At 33.9% G+C, this 21,904-nt stretch overlaps 3 protein-coding genes and 1 long non-coding RNA gene across 4 annotated transcripts; 2 read left to right on the top strand and 2 right to left on the bottom strand.

Annotated features, from left to right (window-relative positions):
* The first annotated feature begins 3,762 nt into the window (after positions 1-3,762).
* LOC128178815 (melatonin receptor type 1B-like) lies at positions 3,763-5,411 on the top strand. Its single transcript, XM_052846179.1, has one exon. It carries the CDS (start codon positions 4,044-4,046, stop codon positions 5,211-5,213), a length of 1,170 nt encoding a protein of 389 aa, XP_052702139.1. The 5' UTR covers positions 3,763-4,043; the 3' UTR covers positions 5,214-5,411.
* A 3,247-nt stretch (positions 5,412-8,658) lies between these two features.
* On the bottom strand, positions 8,659-17,540 carry LOC128178239 (protein dpy-30 homolog). Its single transcript, XM_052845319.1, has 4 exons — positions 17,468-17,540; positions 17,188-17,267; positions 13,086-13,231; positions 8,659-8,870 (listed from the first exon to the last, which is right to left on the bottom strand). The coding sequence occupies exons 1-4, from the start codon at positions 17,475-17,477 to the stop codon at positions 8,807-8,809; spliced, it is 300 nt and encodes a 99-aa protein (XP_052701279.1). The 5' UTR covers positions 17,478-17,540; the 3' UTR covers positions 8,659-8,806.
* On the top strand, positions 13,241-16,917 carry LOC128178240 (uncharacterized). The gene is made up of 2 exons (XR_008242929.1): positions 13,241-13,360; positions 16,243-16,917. It is a non-coding gene; the product is annotated as an uncharacterized LOC128178240 (long non-coding RNA).
* Positions 17,541-19,518: 1,978 nt separating the features above from the next.
* Positions 19,519-21,177, bottom strand: LOC128177789 (dynein light chain Tctex-type protein 2B-like). Its single transcript, XM_052844659.1, has one exon. It carries the CDS (start codon positions 20,678-20,680, stop codon positions 20,036-20,038), a length of 645 nt encoding a protein of 214 aa, XP_052700619.1. The 5' UTR covers positions 20,681-21,177; the 3' UTR covers positions 19,519-20,035.
* Between the last annotated feature and the right edge of the window lie 727 nt (positions 21,178-21,904).

Genomic DNA, 21,904 nt, shown 5'->3' on the forward strand with positions numbered 1-21,904 from the left:
CTCGTTTTAAATTTAAAATTGAACTTTAAGCATGATTCTGACAAAATTGTTATTTTTATTATGAATAAGCCTTTTATCTAAAAAAAAAGTATTTATATGGTTGCCTTTATACTTACTATGCCCTAAATTGCGTTGTTTTATCTTATTTTTTTTTGTCAGTTTATAGTTTAGGCAAACCTTGGGATAAAAGATCATTGGGTTTTGGATTTTATTGGATCCCTTTATATAACATAAAATACTATTTTATATCACATGCATTTTTCATTTACTATAGAGTAAGAACTTCAAATTTAATGTAACCTTATATGTTATTTACTTTTTAAATACTTGCAGTATTTTCATTTCACAAGAAAAGGAAAAATATCGTGAATTAAGCATACATGTGTATGCATATAGCAAATTCTTTTCATCTGAAATGGAAAACATTGTAAAAAAAAATAGAATGCTTTCTGAACAAAACTTACATAGAACATGTACCTGGACATATATCATGAATGGATCATGATAAAACCACGCCACCACCCTACTAAAACCTCGCCACCATCCTACTAAAACCTCGCCATCATCCTACTTAAACCACCCAACCACCACCCATCCTACTTAAACCACTACTAGCATCCTATTAAAACCACCACCACCCTACTAAAACCACCACCACTATCCTACTAAATCCACCACTACCACCCTACTAAAACCAAACCCAGTAGTTTATATAAAAAAACAAAAAGAACCTGGTGATAATGAATAAATGAAACTTATATTGCTCTATTCGGCATGGCAATCAGAAGCTTCAATATCATTTTGAAAGTTAGTCTGAAAGTCATGAATATAACAACAACCCAACGTATAGTTAACCACGAAACAACAGGAATCCGTCCTTCGGGAGGGCGACGAAACAATCAAATAATGAACACCGTTTTAATTACTACATAAACTGAATATAAATGAGGAGGAAATGTGGGTTAATGTCAGTTACGGGGAGGGTCCCGTTGTCGTGATTTGAGCCGAGACTTCAGTTCTCATGTCTCACTTCCTGGTTTTGCTACAAGACCTTAACCACGTGTTAGTTGGCGGCATCACTGAATAGGAACATGGCTAGCTGTATTCTACAGTCCCATTCCTGGCACTGGCAACGAAGCGTGACCATCTGCCCGTGTTTTGTTCATGAGTTATATGAAAGGCAATGTCACGTAGATTATTCTTATGTCATGTCTGGCAAAAGACTCTGTTAATCAATGTCTGATCTTGCTGAAGTGTACACGAAATCAAAGCTGTCATGATCAGTGAATGATTTCTCAAAAGTAAGATTGAAGTGGTATATAGACCATAACCTGGCAAATTTTGTTTTGAAGATTTGAATAATAAGTAAGTAATCGTTTATTATAGTGACAGTGTGCATTATAAACATTGTAATTTATACTGTAAACAAAATAAACCTTTAACTAAACTGCACCCGGCCCATTGGACCCATAAGTCACTCTTAAATTATCTAAATTTAAAAATTCAGAATATTTTTTCTTTGGTAAAAGGCTGTATGTATATAAAAATTTGGCTAATTGTGTTTCAATAAACATGTCCCAACTTTGGATGTCTATATCTTTGCACAAACATGACATATTATCTTTACAATAACTGCATCTGAAAGCGTTTGTTCCGGAAAAATGTATTACAGTGTAAATACAACATACTTTGATGTCATGAATAATTTTTGATGACATCATCAGAAGTCATGTATTCAGGTATTTGAAAATTGATGATAAAAATGATCGCTATATTGATATTGTAAAACTATACTTTGAGAATGGCAAATCGCCGACCCTAGTGAAAAAGGTTTTGAAAAAAGAAGGGCCCAGATGTGAAATATCTTTCAAGGAAACAGATTTTTCGTATTGTTACTAATACTCTTGTAAAAATGTTATCAGGAACTTCAGAGATAGAATGAGACTAGTGACCGAGAAACAAGGCGGACATTTGGAACACGTCCTAAAATGGCGTTAAATCGAGTACAGTCTATAAGTTGTCTTAGTTTTAAAATGCCTGTCTGAAAAATAAATGATTCAGCTTTATTTAAACTTTTTATTTGATAAAATTGTATGAATTTGATCCAAACATTTTTGCAAATTTTCAGTTCAAACAAGAAGCATAACTTTTATTCTAAAACTGTAAAGTGGGGACATGTGTGCTGAAGTATCTGATAATCTTAATTTTAGATATAACTCTTTGAACAAATAACCTCTTATCATTATTATTTTTGTGATCATTATACAATCTATCAAAATATTTTTCCTTACATTATCATTTTGACAGTTTTATAAGAAGTGTTTTTTATCTTCGACAGAAGAGATTGCACATGCAGAAAACACTCGTCCTTTCACTTAAAAGTAAGAGCATAATTTTAGTTACCATTTGAATTGTACATTCTGACTTTGCATATATATCAATAAATGATATTAACTAGTTGTCTCCCCCTGAAACATAATGGAAATTTGACCAAATAGTCATCCACGACACTCCAAAAACAACGCCATTCCTCATCATTTATACATACATGTACAAATGAGTTTAATATTTTGTGATGTTTTCATAAAGAATCTCGGATGATTGACTTTTATCTTTTCACAAAGGGAGGCCAGAAATTATTTATATCAATGTCTACAGATTTACGTTGTTATTGTTTTGTGCAGATGCTGCCCATCTTAATAAATAAACACCTACAACTGGCCATCCTAGCACGTAATGCACTTAGTACACGTAAAGATCTACCTGCATCATGCATCTTCTACTAATTATCGCCTGTCTGTCATGTCCTCGCCGTTTATTGGTTGTAGAACCGTGTCTTCCCACATCAGGCGGTATGTGGACCAAGTTCTTACAGCCGGTAGTTCTTCTTTTATCTAAATTTTCTTTAGCAATTTCCATCTATGCTATTATCCTGACAAGCATTCTTTCTGTATATACATGCACATCTATATATTTTGACCATTTAATGCAGTGTACACTTTTTCCGGGTTGCGTATAGGTAGAGAACGTATAGAACAGTACATATAAGATTGTAGATAACCAATCATATTTTTTTGCGCGCTGACTTTGTTCATATTGACTAATTGTTCCAGAACTAATTATTTTATGACATGATGTACATGATAACGCATTGTATGTGCAATACATCAATTCAACGATGTTCACAATCTGGAAGATTTGCAAAACATACCTTAAGACTGTTATCCGTTTTGCAAATAGTCCAGATATGGAACATCGTTGAATATCTTTAGACTGTTTCAATATACAATTAATCAGCCAGTGAAAATCGATGTGGCACTTTCAAAATTCGAACGAACATTAATAGAAATATTTAAATAGAATGTGAATTCAGCAAATACTTGAAAGATTATTTGGACAAAACAAGTTTTGATATTGCACATACCAATATTTATAGGAGAAATGAAACTTTTGACTCAGTTGTGTCCGCTGCATCCAATGCAGTTTGTCGAGTTTGGTCGAAATTCTTATACATGACTATCTCTCTAGTCAATCTAATCGATTTGTGATGATGCAAGATTCATGTTTATTCTGAAAATTTGAAATGATCATGCAATTTAAAAGTTTGTATATATAGTCCTTTTATTAACGTATTAGCCTAAGGTTTTTTTTAATGGCGTACGTTATTCTCAGCGGGGTAGTTTTCGTGTATGGACACATTCCAAAGGAGGAGAAGAAAAAGTAAATTGGATTTAAAGGTAAAGTCGGATTTACTGCAACCTTTGTATCTAGGACACGTGACTTTACCCCCAAATAAACTGAATTGATTGAATAAAAGCTTATATTCCCTGGTTCTATCTCCCATTTATTGAAAGGAAATGATTGTTGTTTTAAACCGTCCAGTGGTGCTTAAATGCCTGAATTGCTATACTAAGTGATAATTATTTTTTGAAAACTATAGTGTAAATAGAAGAAAAACTGCACATCGTTATGCTTGAGAACAGTGAACAATTGGAGAAGTTTTAGCAAATTGATATTTTGACACTGACAAAATCGACAGGAAAATGGCGTCCGTAGGATTTCGATACGGTATGGGGACTGTGTTAGCCATTGTTGGCGCTTTGTCGATGATCTTGAACATCTTTCTCTTCTTTGTGTGTGTGAGAAGAAGTCGCCTCCGAAAGCCACCTCACTATTTCCTCATGTCCCTGGCATTGGTCGACATTATAGCCGTTCTGGGGTGGTCGTCGTTGACGGTGGTTTCTTTATTCAGTGACGGTTGGATTTTGCCCACTGAGGTCTGCAAGGTTCAGGAATACATCATGTCCATGTATCTGTATCTGAACTCTCACACGTTTGTCCTGTTGGCCTTTGAGCGGTTCCTGCTGTTTCTGCGCCCGTCCAAACATTCCGAAATCTTCATTAACAGTGTCGTTCTAATCATGATGCTAGCCATCTGGATCTTTGACGGGGTTATGTCCGCCTTTCCTTACTTTGGATGGGGGACCGTGAGTTACTTTTCCAGTCAGTTTCAATGTGCTATGGATCACGAGAAGAACATCAGAGAAACAAATTTTGTGACAGTGATGTGCTTCGGAATTCCGATTTCTTTATGCTTGGGACTGTATTTGTTTATTTTCATAATGATACGGAAAATCAAACGAAGGGAGGACGACAATGGCGCCCTCATTGTGGAGAGAAACAACAGAGCCATTGGCGATTCCTACTCACAAAGACTCAAAAACCAACAGCTGAAATTCCAAAACGCCGGAACCAAAGCGGTCAAACCAAACATCGGCAAAAAATTCACCTACACAGAAGATGGTTACGTCAGTAACGACTCTTCTGATGACGAAAACACAGAAAGTAATGTCCAGAAGGGAACTCCAAAGCAAGTTGTCAGACAGAAGAAAGTGTATCACATGGCAAAAAATGACTCCTTGCTCATGAAAACATACGTCTTCATGACGATTTTATTTTTTCTCCTTTGGCTCCCATACCTGATCGTCACATACATTTTCCTGAAGAATCGATATGCAGATATCAGTGACGAAATCGTTTTCGTGGTCGTCTTTCTGTGTCAGTGTACAACGTTCATTAAACCTGTGGTGTACGTCACATACAATACTCACTTTAGAAAACACGTGGTGAAATGTTTCTGTCGCAAATCTTCAAGTAATGAGATAAAATCAGACACCGGTGAGCGTGGCTTTGACAATACCGCCCTGGAATAATAATGTCTGGTGAATATTCGTAATATTTTAATATAGTATATATGTATTACATGTCCATAAGTGTACTCTAAGTTTTTAAAATTATTGACTTTTTGTAAAATCAACGCAAAGTAAATATTCATGTAACAAGCAATATAATAGATACATGAGTATGATTGTAATAAAACTCAATTCTAACAAATATTTACATTTTCCATTGTCTTTGCCTGTGTAACACTATGTGTCGATTTTGTATGTATATAACCCATAACTTCAAATGACGCAAGATTGAGGCACCAGCGGGGTTTGCTTTTTTATATTTAAATATTTAATCGTACGATGGCTTATAATTATATAAATATAAGTAATAAGAAATCATTCTTTGAATATTATGAGGTGATTATTTCGGTCGGAGCGTGATCAAATCCAATAAAGCACCTCACAATACTCAAAGAATGATTCCTTATTCCGTAATTCTTTCCTTGTTTTGCAACAAATACTATTCTCGCACAAAGCGTATACCTGCATATACAATGTACGTAATAACACGTGACCACATGCATGACACATCCTTTGATAAAAACCCTTTAATTAATACCTATGCCAATTGACATCAAAGAGAGCACCAACATGGAGTAGGTTTTGATCTTTAGTATTTTCGTAGTTTACGATAGAGATTTGCTGCATTAATATTTTGAAAATCTACTAGCAAATTATTTAAAACACACAAGATTCAAAATTTTGTAAAATTAAGGTGCTATGGGCCTCAAGAACGGTTTGTCTTAATGATCGACCCTTTATACTGGGCATCCTGCGTAGTAATTCAACAAGTTGACGAACTTTTAATACACAGATGTAGTTGATCTGACTGTTAATGAATACGTCATTAGAAATTAGTTACTATTATTCAGTCGAGCACTAGAATTAAAAACTTGCAATCATTTTTACCTTTAAATGGCAAATAAGACATTTACATTGGGAAGATAGTTTCTTTTTCTCAAAGAGGGCAAAAATGGGTGAAACTGGTGTATTGTAAGAACTATCTTCTGATCCGCTAGTATTCGTGTACAGCCGTACTTACATTCGCCTTCCCGGTCAGTTTAAGCAGACGTTAACATCAAAATGCGCTCCTCACGCGTCTACAGAGGATTGCCGAGTGCAGTTGTCAACTAGTGCTGATGTGGTTATGGTTTGGCACCGTCAAAAATTCTTCAGGACGGTAACTGTCGTTACCTGTCACAGAAATTCGGTCATTATTGTTGATGAGAGGATTAAGGGAAAGTGTGCAGACGACTGCAGTACCATTATTATCTAGTTACTCAGTGATTGTGGGCAGTGTTGGGGGGGGGGGGGGGGGAGGATAGAGGATAGGGGAAAGTCGCTTGTTTACACGTAGTGTAAACAACATGAATAGGTGTTCGATTCTTCTGCAGCACATTTTAGATCAATATGAAAATTGTAAACATTTAAGATTTTTCACACATTGCCATTAGTTGGTAACTGGAGAGACGATTCTATTGATGATATGTGTTGACGTAATAGGAAATGAAGAGCAAATCTCCTGGAAAGCAACAACAAAAGCACAACCAAAGAATGACCAAATATAGTCAAATTCGCATGTTTTGTTGGGGAGTTTTCATAATGTTACGAGAGTGTTTTTGAAGCCGTGGGGGTAGTATATCACTAAATATAGCATTACATTAATTACTTTTTGAAGATGAAAATAAATGCTGAAAGCTTATGATTCAATATTTAACTTTAATTTTAGGACTTACATATAAGCATTAATTTTAAAAATTTTAAGAATGCACAATTTATTTGTGTTAGACAAAAATATAGCAATTGTACATGTGTATTTTAGTCAGCTCTTAAAAGATATAAACTAGAACGATTAAACTTTGCAAGACCGTTCATTTATGTATAATGGCTTACGTTATGCTTGTATGTAAATTTATGTTATGTTTAGTTGTATTACGACCACCTTTGTTTTTACAGTATCCATATTTTCCTTTTTTTTATTACTCAAAATAAATTAGTTTAAAAAAAAATTCTTTCATATCAAAGTTTGTTAAAATAATTTCTTGACAATGAAGGTCGTGAAGTGCTTATTTTACAGCTAAAATGTATTTTCTATATTTTTAAACTATAATAACTTTATGGAAAAAAGAATTTTTTAATTTATTTGAAAAAGATATAAACTGTGTTGTTTTTCTTTTATTAATTGAATAATAGTTAAAGACGAAAAAATTCATATTCATAAGTTAAGGTGCATCTGAGGGCAATTTGTTAACCATCCAGCATCCTTATATAAGGCAACTCATTAAGACAGTTACACGTAGCTTCAATAATATAATTCTCAACCTTTTTAATTTATTTTTTTGGGGGGTGGGGGTAAATCGTCAAAAAATCGGCAAATAAAAAATTTGGAGAGTGCAACGTTATTGCAGTTAGGCAACACTTTATGGAATATTAAGGGTAGGTCTAATGTGTAACTTACACCTGGCTGTAAAAAGGATGTCGAAATTTGTTGAATACTGGTTTGTTGATTTTGTGTTATTTCTCATCAATTTCCAGCACTAAGGGGGAGCTTTGAAAAAGTAAAACAAAGCACCCCCTCCCCCACCAAAAGAAAAAAAAATTAAAGATCAGTTGAAATTCGTGAAAAAAAATACTCATGCAGCGATTATTTGTTTTGCGTGGGTCTGTAATTCTATTTTGCGTACTATTTTATGCAAAATGAATTTCGCGTCTGTTTTTATCATGTGACTAAAGCGGCAGGTGTTCTGAAAGGGCGGTATGTATGTTAAAAACAAACCAAAAAAAAAAAATATTTTGACGATCGTCATTATGGCAGTAAAATTGTTCGTTATGGTCGTTTCTTTCATACAAAAAGACGTCAAATAGCATATATGTATAGCAATAGATGAGTTTATTACGAAATTGTAATTACTTCACAAACTTCTGATTGTCGTATTTTTGCGGGAAAAGCAATTTTTGGGCCCAGATTGAGGTAAAAAAGAAAATGCCTAGCTGTTATATGTTCCTTAATAGGGAAATCTTTCGATAAAATTTTTATTCTAATCATATTTTTCTTAAATGACTTCAAAGTTACATAGAGAATTATCATAATATAAGTGTTTAGCAACAGCAATGAATTCCCAAAATACTGATCATACTACTTTAGTGATGGGAGTTGTGACCATATTTTTGTCAAAGGTACCCTTACTATATGGATATCAAAAGTATGGAGATGGTGTCAATTCAGGTTTTAATGTAACTCAAGAAGAAGAAAAAAATCAGCTACAGTATGATAATATTAATATCAAATATTGGATAAGTAGAATACACCAAGCATTTTTACATGTACAAGACTTCCTTTGTCTCCAACATAAACACTCAGGCAGTGTCTATACACCTTCCTTTTCCATCTATTTCTGATTTTTCAAAAATATAAAACCAAAATCAGTTTTATTATATGTTAAAAGGTTTATTACATTGACATAAAATGATACTGTCGAGACACAAATAACAGATGAATGCATGAAAACTGTAACAAGTTCACAGAGTGAGAATTGACCAACACCCCACCTAGATCCTCCTCCCAGATTCCTACATCATTCAAACTGATTCTTATTCTTCAATAAATAAGCTGCGAGGTATTCAATAGGATTAGGTGGTCTGAAAAAAAAAATGATACCATTAATTTGCATATGTTATAATAACAAAGACCAAGACATTACAACAATATTTTTAATGTGATTTAAATCAGATCCTTTGACCCGCTTCGGTAGAGTTTTATTTATTATAGGGGATGAAAGGATCCGATTTTATCATAATGAGATTGACACCAACAATTTTTTTAAAAAATTGTTGGAAAAGGGGGGGGGGGGGGGGGGTTGGAGTCTCAATATTTTTCTTCAATCAAAATTTGCTTATAAAGACTTTCTTGCCTTTGATGTCCATGGGTAATGGGTATCTAATGAACAGAACTTCATTTGTTCATCCATATATGGGCATTTTTATAAAAGTATTTCAGTAGAGAACATGCACTATGTAATTATTACTCAGGCTGACAGTGAGTAGTCATAAAACAGCAGCTACACTGTTCAATGGATCCTTGTAAATAGCCCTTTCATCCCAACATCAAAGTGTGATGTAAGTTGAGTTCTCAAGATAAAAGTTTAAGTATCAGTACTTCGTTTAAATGGTACAGTTACTCTGAAATACTTCTTCAACATTGAAATATCAAATAAATACCACAGATTTAAAGAGTCCAGTAAATTTTTTCATATTTCTTCTAGATGCGAGAAGTAGCTGTGGACAATGTTATCATTCATTATACATTAATTTACCCTTTTTAAGGTATTTTAACAAACAAAACACAACTAAAAGGAACTTCTATGCAATACCAAAAGGGAGGCAACTCAACAAAACTAAAATGTTCAGAGCATTCTTTTTAATCCACCACCATAATGTAAACAATGATTCTGAATTGTATCACTGTCCAATTGTGGCAGTGTGCACAATATTAAACACAAAATGATAAGAGCTTAATTACTTTTTTGCTCTTAAATAGTCAACAGATGGTCCACCCAATCCAAATATGAACATTAACAAGAGGCCCATGGGCCACATCGCTCACCTGAGGAACAATAGGTATGATAAAATCAGCTTAATGGAGTCATACTACAAACTATCTGGACAATGTACAATAATACAGGTAGATCCTGTATAAATAAAATCCATTTTCCCCTGGATATTCTTATGTTTATAATCATTAGTCCCTTTTCTAACAAGATGATTTTATAGTCTTATCATATGTTGAGTATTGCAGTTCTCAAAATGATCCTTAACAATAGTTTATATATTAGATATAAACGTACATCAAACTATGAACCTTCTCGGGAGGCCAAAGAATTGTCCTGGGGCCAAAGTCTTAACAATTATAAAGAAACATCTGGCTGATTAGTTTCTGAGAAGATTTTTAAAGATTTACCCTATATATTCCTTTGTTAAATTTTGACCCCCCCATTGTGGCCCCACCCTACCCCTGGGGATCATGATTTTCACAACCATGAATCTACACTACCTGAGGATGCTTTCACACACGTTTCAGCTTTCCTGGCTGATTAGTTTCTGAGAAGAAGATTTTTAAAGATTTACTCTGTTTATTCCTATCTAAAACATCGACCTCCCGTTGTGGCCCAAACCTATCCCCAGGGTTATGATTTTCACAAATTTGAATCTACACTACCTGAGGATGCTTCCACACAAGTTTCAGCTTTCCTGGCTAATTAGTTTCTGAGAAGAAGATTTTTAAAGATTTACTCTATTTAATCATATGTTAAACTTCGACCCCCCATTGTGGCCCCATTCTACCCCCAGGGGTTATTATTTTCACAACTTTGAATCAACACTACCTGAGGATGCTTCCAAAGAAGTTTCAGCATTGCCGGCTGATTAGTTTCTGAGAAGAAGATTTTTAAAGATTAACTCTATATATTCCTATGTTTAACTTCGATCCCCCATTGTGGCCCCACCCTTCCCCCGGGGGTCATGATTTTCACAACTATGAATTTACACTACCTGAGGATGCATCCACAAAAGTGTCAGCTTTCCTGGCTGATTAGTTTCTAAGAAGAAGATTTTTAAAGATTTACTCTATATATTCCTATTTTAAACTTCGATCCCCCATTGTGGCCCCACCCTACCCCCGGGGGCCATGATTTTCACAACTATGAATCTAAACTACCTGAGGATGCTTTCACACAAGTTTCAGCTTTCCTGGCTGATTAGTTTCTGAGAAGAAGATTTTTAAAGATTTACTCTATATATTCCTATGTTAAACTTCGATCCCCCATTGTGGCCTCACCGTACCCCGGGGGTCATGATTTTCACAACTTTGAATCTACACTACCTGAACATCCTTCCACACAAGTGTCAGCTTTCCTGGCCGATTAGTTTCTGAGAAGAAGATTTTTAAAGATTTATTCTATATATTCCTATGTAAAACTTCGATCCTTCATTGTGGCCCAACCCTACCTCCGGGGATCATGATTTTCACAAATTTGTATCTACATTACCTGATGATGCTTTCACACAAGTTTCAGCTTTCCTGGCTAATTAGTTTCTGAGGAGAAGATTTTTAAAGATTTACTCTATATATTCATTTGTTAAACTTCGACCCCCCATTGTGGCCCCACCCTCAGGTGAGCTAAAAAGGTTAAGTTTACAATACAATAAGTTGTTAAAGTTGGTTTCTGGAAGACCAGACTTTGAAAATTTTCTTAATAAATATTGACAAATATTTTACTTTTTTAAGCTTTAGTTTTTAAGATCTGTGTACAAACATAGAATTGTGAGCAAATCGCTGTATCTTGCTTATAATTCGAAGCTTAACACTCAAATATGGTTAGTAAATAGAAATTGTAAACAATTAAACACAAGAAACATGCACTACATATATAACAAATAAAGAACACAATTTATTTTTTCGAAATGAATCATATATATATACATGTATATACCTACATATTTCCGTCAGCGATATCAAACTCTATTTAAACTGAATAAACTCGAAAAAATGCCGAGCATCTCAACAAAACCTATTGCATTAATCTACATGTACCATTACGCAAAAGATAATGCCGAATTACCGATAGAATGAATTGTATTTCAGTATCCGTCCCCTACATCCGATTTTGCTTAATTTGCGCAGGTAAACAGTTAACTGTTTGATTTACCGAAGTCTCTGTTTGATTTGATACGTAAAAATCACGAAATACAGACGATAGTTTCCAGGTTACAAAGCATAATGAGAACGAAACGAAAATCAGAACAAGCTAACACCAACGTCATGTGTGAAAACTGTCAACGCATTGAAATATTTAGCCTCAATTTACTTCACAAAATCGGCACCAATATATTTTGTATGTTTCAAAATTTCCCTTCATACGCGAACTGTTGCACAACAAGCAAATTCATCATAGTCAGATCGACCCTTTTTCGTATAATGTCATGGCTGCTTTAAACAAAGAACCTCGTTTTAGAAGTATGGAATCATTTTACCGGATGCCGAACCCGAAGCTATTAAACTGATTGAAACACGCATTTCCTTTATTATTATTTTCGTAATAACTCAGATTTGAAACAAAATTTCCACTTAATTTTTGCAATTTATATTTTCCTTCCCATAAGGATAATTTATGCTAAACTATGTTGAATTTGCCTCGGTAGTTCTTGAGAAGAAGATTTTTAAAAATGCACCCCCCTTTTTCTACAGTTTCAAGGTTTTCTCCGCTTTGAATACAGATCAAACTTTTATTTCTGCAATTTATATTCGCCCTCCCATAAGGATGATTTGTGCCAAATTTGGTTGAAATTGGATAAGCGGTTTTAGAGAAGAAGTTCAAAATGTAAAAAGTTTACAGACGGACAGACGGATGGACAGACGGACGACGGACAAAATGTGATCAGAATAGCTCACTTGAGCTTTCAGCTCAGGTGAGCTAATAACGGGGAAACTCCGGGGAATGTAAAAGTATGAAACCACAGGCACCTGAGTGAAATTAATTTTTTTTTTCATAAAATAATTTCATGTACTTTAATAATAGTTATTATAGTACATGGAATAATCTTATTCTAAAAAGAATATTTTTAATGTCAGGTGTCCATCTATGAAAGCTGTTAAAAAATCAAAGCATCACCAATTCTTCTTGTGTGTTTTATAAGTTAAAAAGATGTCATTTTTAAATCAGATTTTTAGGTAAATGAAAAGAAAGAAATACTGTTTAAAAATATCTAAACATTCCCTGGGTTCTTTAAATTTTTTTTTGCATGTATTATAAATTAAACTATAAACTGTATTTCAGTATTATCAAAGTGTTGGTCTACCTCTCCTTGGCTAACACAGACATCCCACTGAGTAGAATAGGAACCACTGTGGTATCTAGGTAGGCCCGTGTAGGTAAAGACTGGAGATCAACTCGAGGTCGCTTGGAGGGGTTCTCTTGGAGTTCTTTCTCACTTGTTATAATTTTCTGGTAAATAAAAAGCATAAAAAAATTGATTTCTTTTAATAAGCTAAAAATATTTTTCATAACTACTGGGTACGCATTTCTTTTGTGCTGTTTCTCTACATCACTCTAGTATGGCTAAAAAAAACATAGGTAATCATAGATTACTAAGCTCACCGAGACGGAGCATCACCCTTATGAGACATCACCTTCATAAGACCACCTTTATCATTTTATATGAAAATCATACTTTATGATCTTGGATATTCATGGATTCTGTTTTGACAAAATATCGTATATCATCTGATAAATTTTTTTATGATAATCATATGTTCATATGTTAATCAATACAATGATATAAAATTAAATATTGCATCATGTCATATTTCTAATATAATATATATCATATAATAAATAAAATACCGTAATAAACAATAATGAGATTTGATATTGTAACGTATGATATGACATTGTATTGTGTTATACCTTATTGTATTTGATCACATAATACAATATCATAAAATATAATACAATATAGTATCATATTACAATATCATATTACATAATACATCATAACACTGTAACATGATATTATATTGTATAATATAGAATGATATTGTATTGAATGACACTGAAACATATTTGATACATTATATGATATTATATCATATAATACAATATAATTTGATTCCAACATTGTATCTTATCAAATGATACAACATTAAGTGATATGGTAAAATATTATAAAATACATTATTATATTATACATATTGCATCATATGACACATTAAAATATATTACAATATCATATAATACAATTTCATGTGATATGATAATATATCATAAAAACCAATATCATATCATACAATATCGTATGATACAATATTATATAATATTACAATATCATATAATACAATTTCATGTGATATAATTTTATATTACTGAAACCAATATCATATTATACAATATTGTATGATACAATTTTATAGAATATACAATATTGTATCATAGGATACAATATAATATTTTGCAATATCTTATGTAATTGTATCATGTGATAAAATAATAAATTAAAAATACAATATATTATTATACAATATTGTATCATAATATACAATACTATACATAACAATATCATGATACATAATCATATCATTAAATATCAAAAAAATTGATACAATATCATATCGTATCGTATAACTTTTTATAATATAACATATGATATCATATTGTATCATATCAAACAATATTGTTTCATATCATACAATACTTTATCATAGGAATCATGTTATATCATTTATCATCAAACACATCTATCTATCGAGCTGGTTTGAGTGAGGTAGGAGATTTCTTTAGCATCCTTGATAATGGAGATCAGGCTCTGCTTCTGAAGCAACCTCTGCATTTAATTTATAATAAAGTTAAATCAACTATGCAAGCTATCATCTATAAAACATGTGACCTGTTCCTTAAAAGTAAACCTCATCCAGCATCCGAAACCTATGGCTCAGATTCAGCATTCAAGCCCATCAGGTGCATTTGTATCATAAGACGCATCATCCATGCAATTTTGGTGATGTTTGGACCAGTAATAACTAAGATATCATCATCAGAGGGCACTAGCAATTAAAACCTTAACTTCCTCCAGCATCCGCAACCTATGGCTCAGATTCAGCATCCATGCCTGTCAGGTGCATCTGTATCATAAGACACACCATCCATTCAAGTTTGGTGAAGTTAGGACCAGTAATAACTAAGATTTATTTTTTAGCATCCTTGATAATGGAGAACAAGCTCTGCATCTGAAGCTACCTCTGCGATTCATTCATATTACAGTTAAATCAACTATGCAAGTTTGAAATAGTACTATCATCTATTAAACATGTGACCTGTTCCTAAAAACTTAACTTTATCCAGCATCCGAAACCAGATTATGCATTCAAGCCTGTCAGGTGCATCAGTATCATAAGACACACCATCCATGGAAGTCTGGTGAAGTAAGGACAAGTAATAACTAAGATATCATCATCAGAGGGCACCTGTTTCAAAAACTTTATCTAACCAGCTCTTAAAACCTTAACCTCCTCCAGCATCCAAAACCTATTGCTCAGATTCAGCATTCAAGCTTGTCAGGTGCATCAGTATCATAAGACGCACCATCCATACAAGTTTGGTAAAGTTAGGACCAGTAGTAACTAAGATATAATCATCAGAGGGCACCTGCAACAAAAACTTAACCAGCTCTTAAAACCTTAACCTCTTCCAGCATCCGAAACCTATTGCTCAGATTCAGCATTCAAGCTTGTCAGGTGCATCAGTATCATAAGACGCACCATCCATACAAGTTTGGTGAAGTTAGGACCAGTAGTAACTAAGATTAATCATCAGAGGGCACCTGCAACAAAAACTTTAACCAGCTCTAAAAACCTTAACCTCTTCCAGCATCCGAAACCTATTGCTCAGATTCAGCATTCAAGCTTGTCAGGTGCATCAGTATCATAAGACGCATCATCCATACAAGTTTGGTGAAGTTAGGACCAGTAGTAACTTAGATATTGCTATCAATGGGCACCCGCAACAAAAACTTTAACCTGCTCCAAAAACCTTAACCTCCTCCAGCATCCGAAACCTATAGCTCAGATTCAGCACTCAAGCCTGTCTGGTGCATCAGTATCATAAGGTACACCATCCATGCAAGTTTGGTGAAGTACAGACCAGCAGTAACTAAGATACTGCTATCAAAGGGCACCTGCAACAAAAACTTTAACCTGGTCCAACAACCTTAACCTCCTCCAGCATCTGAAATTTAGGACCCAGATTCAGCATCCAAGACTTTAAAGTCCATAAGTAGGTCCAGATGCATCATCCATGCAAGTTTGGTGAAGATAGGACAAGTAATAGCTTAGATACAGGACCTGCAACAAAAACTTTAACCAGGTCCGGACGCCGACGCCGACGCCGACGCCACCGCCGACGCCGACGCCGAGGGTATAACATAAGCTCTCCTTGACTTCGTCTCGGTGAGCTAAAAACAGTACAGAGTATTTATAATACATGTATATTCATTTTTTTTTAATTTTAATTTATTTTTTTCCCTATAAAAAGAAAGACAACCCTTTTTTTCTTCAAAATTTCATAATATTTTCATGACCAATGAATGAGAAAACATATAACAGTATAGTTTTTCATGAACAGTTCAACAATATAAAATGTTCAAATACTTATAAAACAAAAAATCTCCTATTTATTGGAATTGTCCAGGTCAGAGCAAAGCATAGAATTTAAAAAAAAATAATTGTCATTTTACATGTATATACAATAACTCTTAAATTGGCTTGATATTCGTCACCTAAACAATTATTCTCTCAAGGTAAGGTACACAACAATTTCAAATAAACTTATCATTAAAAGCATTTTTTAAAAATCTACACAGAGTTGTATTATTTCTATTGTAAATCTATATATTGCAAAATATGAAACAAATACATGTAGGCATGAGGCTAAAATGTTTAGAACAGTTTTCCACATCCAAACGTAAATTTTGATGTGTTTTGTATTTTGCCCATTTTAGAAATTGTCTTATGGAACATAACTCCTAATTTCTTTACATTGGAAATGCTGTTACCGGTACACTAAAACACACAACCAAGACTTCATTTTCGATGTAATCGCTGATAACAGAGTCGTGACCATACTGACATTATTATATATATAAAACTTGCATATCAAGTGAACAATGAAGTGTTGTGTACGAAGTTTTGTCACAGAAAATTTTAAAAAATTCACACAGAGGTTAAAAACTTTTTTCATGTACAGTAGCATAAAATACAGCATTGAAAAAGAAAGAATAAAGTGAAAGTATGACATAGGGAGAATAAGGGTGAAACTTTTATTGGCAGAAATACTCGACAAATTTGAACGGAGTGTAACTACATGTATGATACCTTTAATGTAATTTTAAAATCTTTTTTGATGGTTACCTGTACATTTTCTGGTACTTCCTGTGGTACAGGTGTTCCTGACTCCAAATCACCTGCAACTGAGCCTGTGTTAACTTGGTCTAAATATAGAGAGGAAACTCGGGTAACAAAAGCCGAAACAGATTTAAACACACAATTCCTTTGTAATGTAAAATATAAACAATCATTCGCATAATTCATTATGCATATTTCTTAATACAACAATGTTGAAACTACATCATGGCAGTAAATGATATCATATTTACGTTAAAAAAGATTTTGTTTATAAAGAAAACATTACCATCCGCCATTTTCAATGTTATGGTCGCCAATAGTAATCTCGAATATTCTCGCGAGAATCAATAAACCAAGAAAGATAACTTTTTTTTATCTTCGTCACGCGACAGAAGGAGGTCGACTTGGTATTAGAAAAACTCCTTTTTCACCATGTGTAAATTACACAAATCTTTCTGCTATCATCAATTTTTAATGGTTACTGGTTACAAATGAAATGAGTTAAAAGTCAGGACTAATTTCTGGTCATATAAAATAATTAAATTGCTATAAAAAAAAGTCTTTTTTTTTTTTTTGGCTTTTCAAGATTTTTTTTTATAAGTCTAGCCCCCCTCCTTTCAAATTGGTTCCGACGCCACTTACAATATGCTTGTTAATGACAGATTTACAGACTCTCATGTACATTGTAGTTGTGACAGGTTACAGTAGTTACTGGTACGATAGGGTTAGTCATGATTAGGGTTAGGGTTGGGTATAGGGTTAGGTTAACTGGTTAAGGTTAGTTAGTATAAGGTTTAGGGTTAGGTTAAAGTAGGTTGGGGTTAGTGTTAGTTTAGGTCAGTATATAATTGCTACATTCATAGTCCGCACAAGCACGTACATTTGTAACCCCCCCCCCCCCCCCCCCACTTTCTCTCTAAGCAAACTAACAAATAGATATTTAGGAGAAGTTGCTCCCCAGCACACTTTCTTCAAGAGCATATAAAAACTTAAGTGAATTAAATTAACATTAAAATAAGTTTTCGGTACAAACACTTCACCCCCCCCCCCCCCCAAATCAAGATTAGCGAATTAGTTCTTCAAGTTATTCTTGTTGCCAAGATTTCAAATAAGTCTGGCCTTCTTTCAAAAACGATGCTATGTGACCGCATGACGAATCGTCAAAGGAAGCATTTTATTGTTTATATTTACATCTTTCTTTTGAAGTTATTAAAATTAATCAAAAAGGTTTTTTTAAACAATAAAATGCTTTATTTATTTGGTGTTTCATGCGGGATGTGAAGGTAGCGACATTGCAGAAAAAAATGCATAACCCGCGTTAGCAGATTATGTATTTTTTTTTGCAATGAAAACTACCTTTATAACCAGCATGAATTATTAAAGAAAGCTTTTTTTTTTATATTACATCATTCTTAAAACAAACTTATGAAATGATCACAAAAAGTAAGTAAAGTGACTTAATTATTGTAATGTACATCAGTAGGTTGGACAAAAGAAATAGCCAAGTCGTCTTTTATGGGAATTGGAGTTTGACGTTGTCTAGTTATTTCGTGCAGTCCGTGATTTTTTTTTAGCTGCTGAAGGTTTCGGCTGTTGTAGATTTTTCTAAAGAGCTGTGGATCAAAAGGGGTTTTCTTAATAAATAGAGGAGAAATTATTCGGTAGATGTAAATATTTTTTAGATATCTTTGTATTTTTTGTTAAGGTATTCGTCAATTGAACAAAATTGAACATTACTGATATTGTAAGGTTTTGTATGAAATATTTGTGTATCGTCGCTTTAAAGCCATCATATACGCTCTTTTGTCAGAAATATGAATAATAGATGGGCAGTCATAAAACATAGTTTAGTTCGCTTCCGAGTCTAAAATATAGTGCCAGATACTTTATCATAAAAACTTCTTTTTTTTTTATCAACGAATACATGTATATGATCATTTAACAAGTATTTTTCCAAGTATTTTTTTAATTGGTTATGTAAGTTTGAACGCTTCATTTAATAGTACAATAATAAATCTATACAAAACGCGTGATTACATTTACTTGTGTTCATACGCCGTGATAAGGTTTAGTGCGATATCGAAAATAGAAAGTCACAGGCAGAGTTCCAATACAAATATAAGGGGAAATATACACTGAGTCAGTCTGAGTGCAAATATGATATATTGTAAATGTCATAGGAATAACAATGTCTAAAAGTAAATATTTCATGATTGAATCTATATTTATAAACAAAATTTAAACTTAAACCTATTAAACCGAAATTGTATTGGCTTTTGGAAGGTGGGTAAAGATCATGTTTAAACATCTGTTTAGCTCGCTTCGATTGGTCAATAGTGTGATAATAAGATGTAATAAAGACATTTACATTTAGACATAAAACAAACAGTATTCATTTATTAATGTTTTAAAATACATGCATATATATATACACTGTATAATAAGCTTAATTGCATTAAATCGATACAATACTATGTATGTTTACTCAATGCAACGTTATTAAAATTTCAAAATTATAACATGACAGTAATTATAGCATTAAAGGGAGACAAACAATGAATGCAAATATTTATGTTAATTTAACAAATAACTAAAAGCATGATTTAACGAAAAAAAGTACAGATGTTTATATATATATGAGATGCAAATACTGAGTTTACATATTTTGTATAGATAGCGCTGGACCGGAAGTTCATGCAAATGAGAAACATCTATAGGTTAGGAACGTTTTAAAACCGTTTCGTAAATTCACTCCCCATTAATATACCATTTCGTTTTTAGGATGAGTATATAAAACGAGATCTCGAGGAATTTCATTTCTTTGGCATTTATCTTGCATATTCCATCTATATATCTATTCATAGTATGAAGCAAAACAAGCCCCCACGGCTCTATACCCTTGGCCAGTGTAAGAAGCGGTGGCAAAATTGTCAAAGTTTGGGTTCCACAGGCACCGACTACCCCAATGAAATCCCTGTCTCTTGTCCTCGAAAAGTATGACATTCGTCACCAGTTTATATCTTTGCACTCCAGATGCCTTGATATCATCTTTGATCACTTCCGCGAGATAGGTACAGAGTCCAGGGCACTTGTCGTGATCGTAAGGTAAATCCTTGAGATTTTCATTCAAACTACTCTCTATGATTTGCGAGATTTTGACAGAATCGAAAAACTTTCCCCTATCTGGCGATAGCTTATACGTGTTCTCGTAGTTTACGTTTTGATGCTGGGGCCGTGATCCTCCACTTGGGATTTTCGTCGTCTCTACGGGCTGATGTCGTGATGGCGCTTTGAGCTTGTGGAACTTCTTTGGAATAGAAATCGAACCACTGCTGTCCGAATACCCGCCGTCCGCTTTTCCTTTCCCTAGACTGGAGTTCCGACTTTGTTGGTTGTCCTTTCTACCCACACTGGGAGTACGGTCTCGGAAAGATTCATCTTTAATGGCAAAGGTAACGCTGTTCCGGCGGCCGGCCAGGTGATCGCTCCTAGTCGTCATATCAAAACTAACTCCATTAAAACTTAACTCTGTAGGGTGGCAAGCGTTGTTATGCGATTGTTGATGACCATGTCATTACCAACTGGCAGCTAGAATGCGCTCTGTCTGATTTAGAAATCTTAGCCCTTTGTTTGTAAATGGAAAACAAAAGTATTGATTACAATTCTTTACGTGAAACCAATAAAGTTTCGCTGTTTACGCCCGGGAAACAATGAACTGTTATATTAACTCTTTAAATCTACAGAATAATTGAAGGAAGTGCAAAGTCAATACCTGTGTAAATGTTTGTTCGGATTCTAATGGACATCGCTTATAATTTAAACGTTCACTGCGATCTCCGTTTGTTTTCCTTATCTGGTAGTAAATATTGCCATTTTCAGAACGTGCGCTAATAGCATCTAAACAAGTAACGCATCGCACTGCTCGAGAGCTCTTCTCCACACCAAAGGCGCCACCCGACAAAATCATATTAATAGTGATAACCTGTTAGAATATTCTCAAAGAACTAGCCCCGCCGTCACCAACTTTCCTCAGTTCAATACTCTGCCCCAAGTCTGAGTTATGACCTCAAATTTATGCACTTTTCTGCGAGGGATTTGAGTTGAGAACCGAGTTGAGGGATTTACAAATTTTACTGACTGAGCAGGCCCAAGTTAAATTATCGGCGAATGTAAAGTTATATACATATACATGTGCAATGCATGCATTTATATGCAATTTCATTTCATATGCAGAATAAAAAAGTAGATCCATTTGGTGCTGTAGGCAAGGGTTTAATCGGCAAAAGATGAAGTTTTGTAAATAGTATGGCGTCATCGCTGACCCTTCTGTTGCTTCTGGGGCGGATTCCAAAATAAAGTCCTGTTTTTAAACAGAAGTTGTAACTGCTTACCCGCTGAGCTCAGAAATAAATAGATATAGTTTCACTGAATTCTGTCTAAGATGAGTCAGGCGAGATCACACATGTTTATGTCATATTCTAGATTTTGAATCTACTGGATTAACAATATTTTGTCAAATCGTTGTATTTACACCCAACCACTAAACTCAGAATTTTAAATATGACAGTTATCCAGAGCGGATAATTGACCAAATACAGAATACATATATATGCCATTTATAATAATGTTGAGAGTTGCACATACAGACTTACTATTATGTATTTACAGTGCATGAATAAATATTTTCTTCAATTGCCGATAAACTTCTTTACAACAAATACTA

The sequence above is a fragment of the Crassostrea angulata genome, chromosome 3 (assembly GCF_025612915.1).
Source record: "Crassostrea angulata isolate pt1a10 chromosome 3, ASM2561291v2, whole genome shotgun sequence".
NCBI classification, from domain to species: Eukaryota; Metazoa; Mollusca; class Bivalvia; order Ostreida; family Ostreidae; genus Magallana; species Magallana angulata.

What these genes read in the sequence shown, in the direction of transcription:
- LOC128178815 (XM_052846179.1), top strand. Translation starts at nt 4,044, where the DNA reads ATGGCGTCCGTAGGATTTCGATACGGTATGGGGACTGTGTTAGCCATT.
- LOC128178239 (XM_052845319.1), bottom strand. An exon ending in AAGTACCAGAAAATGTACAG is followed by an intron (nt 13,232 to 17,187) that starts GTAACCATCAAA and finishes TTTATTTACCAG; the next exon opens with AAAATTATAACAAGTGAGAA. An exon ending in TCTGTGTTAGCCAAGGAGAG is followed by an intron (nt 8,871 to 13,085) that starts GTAGACCAACAC and finishes TTTTTTTTTCAG; the next exon opens with ACCACCTAATCCTATTGAAT.
- LOC128177789 (XM_052844659.1), bottom strand. Translation starts at nt 20,680, where the DNA reads ATGACGACTAGGAGCGATCACCTGGCCGGCCGCCGGAACAGCGTTACC.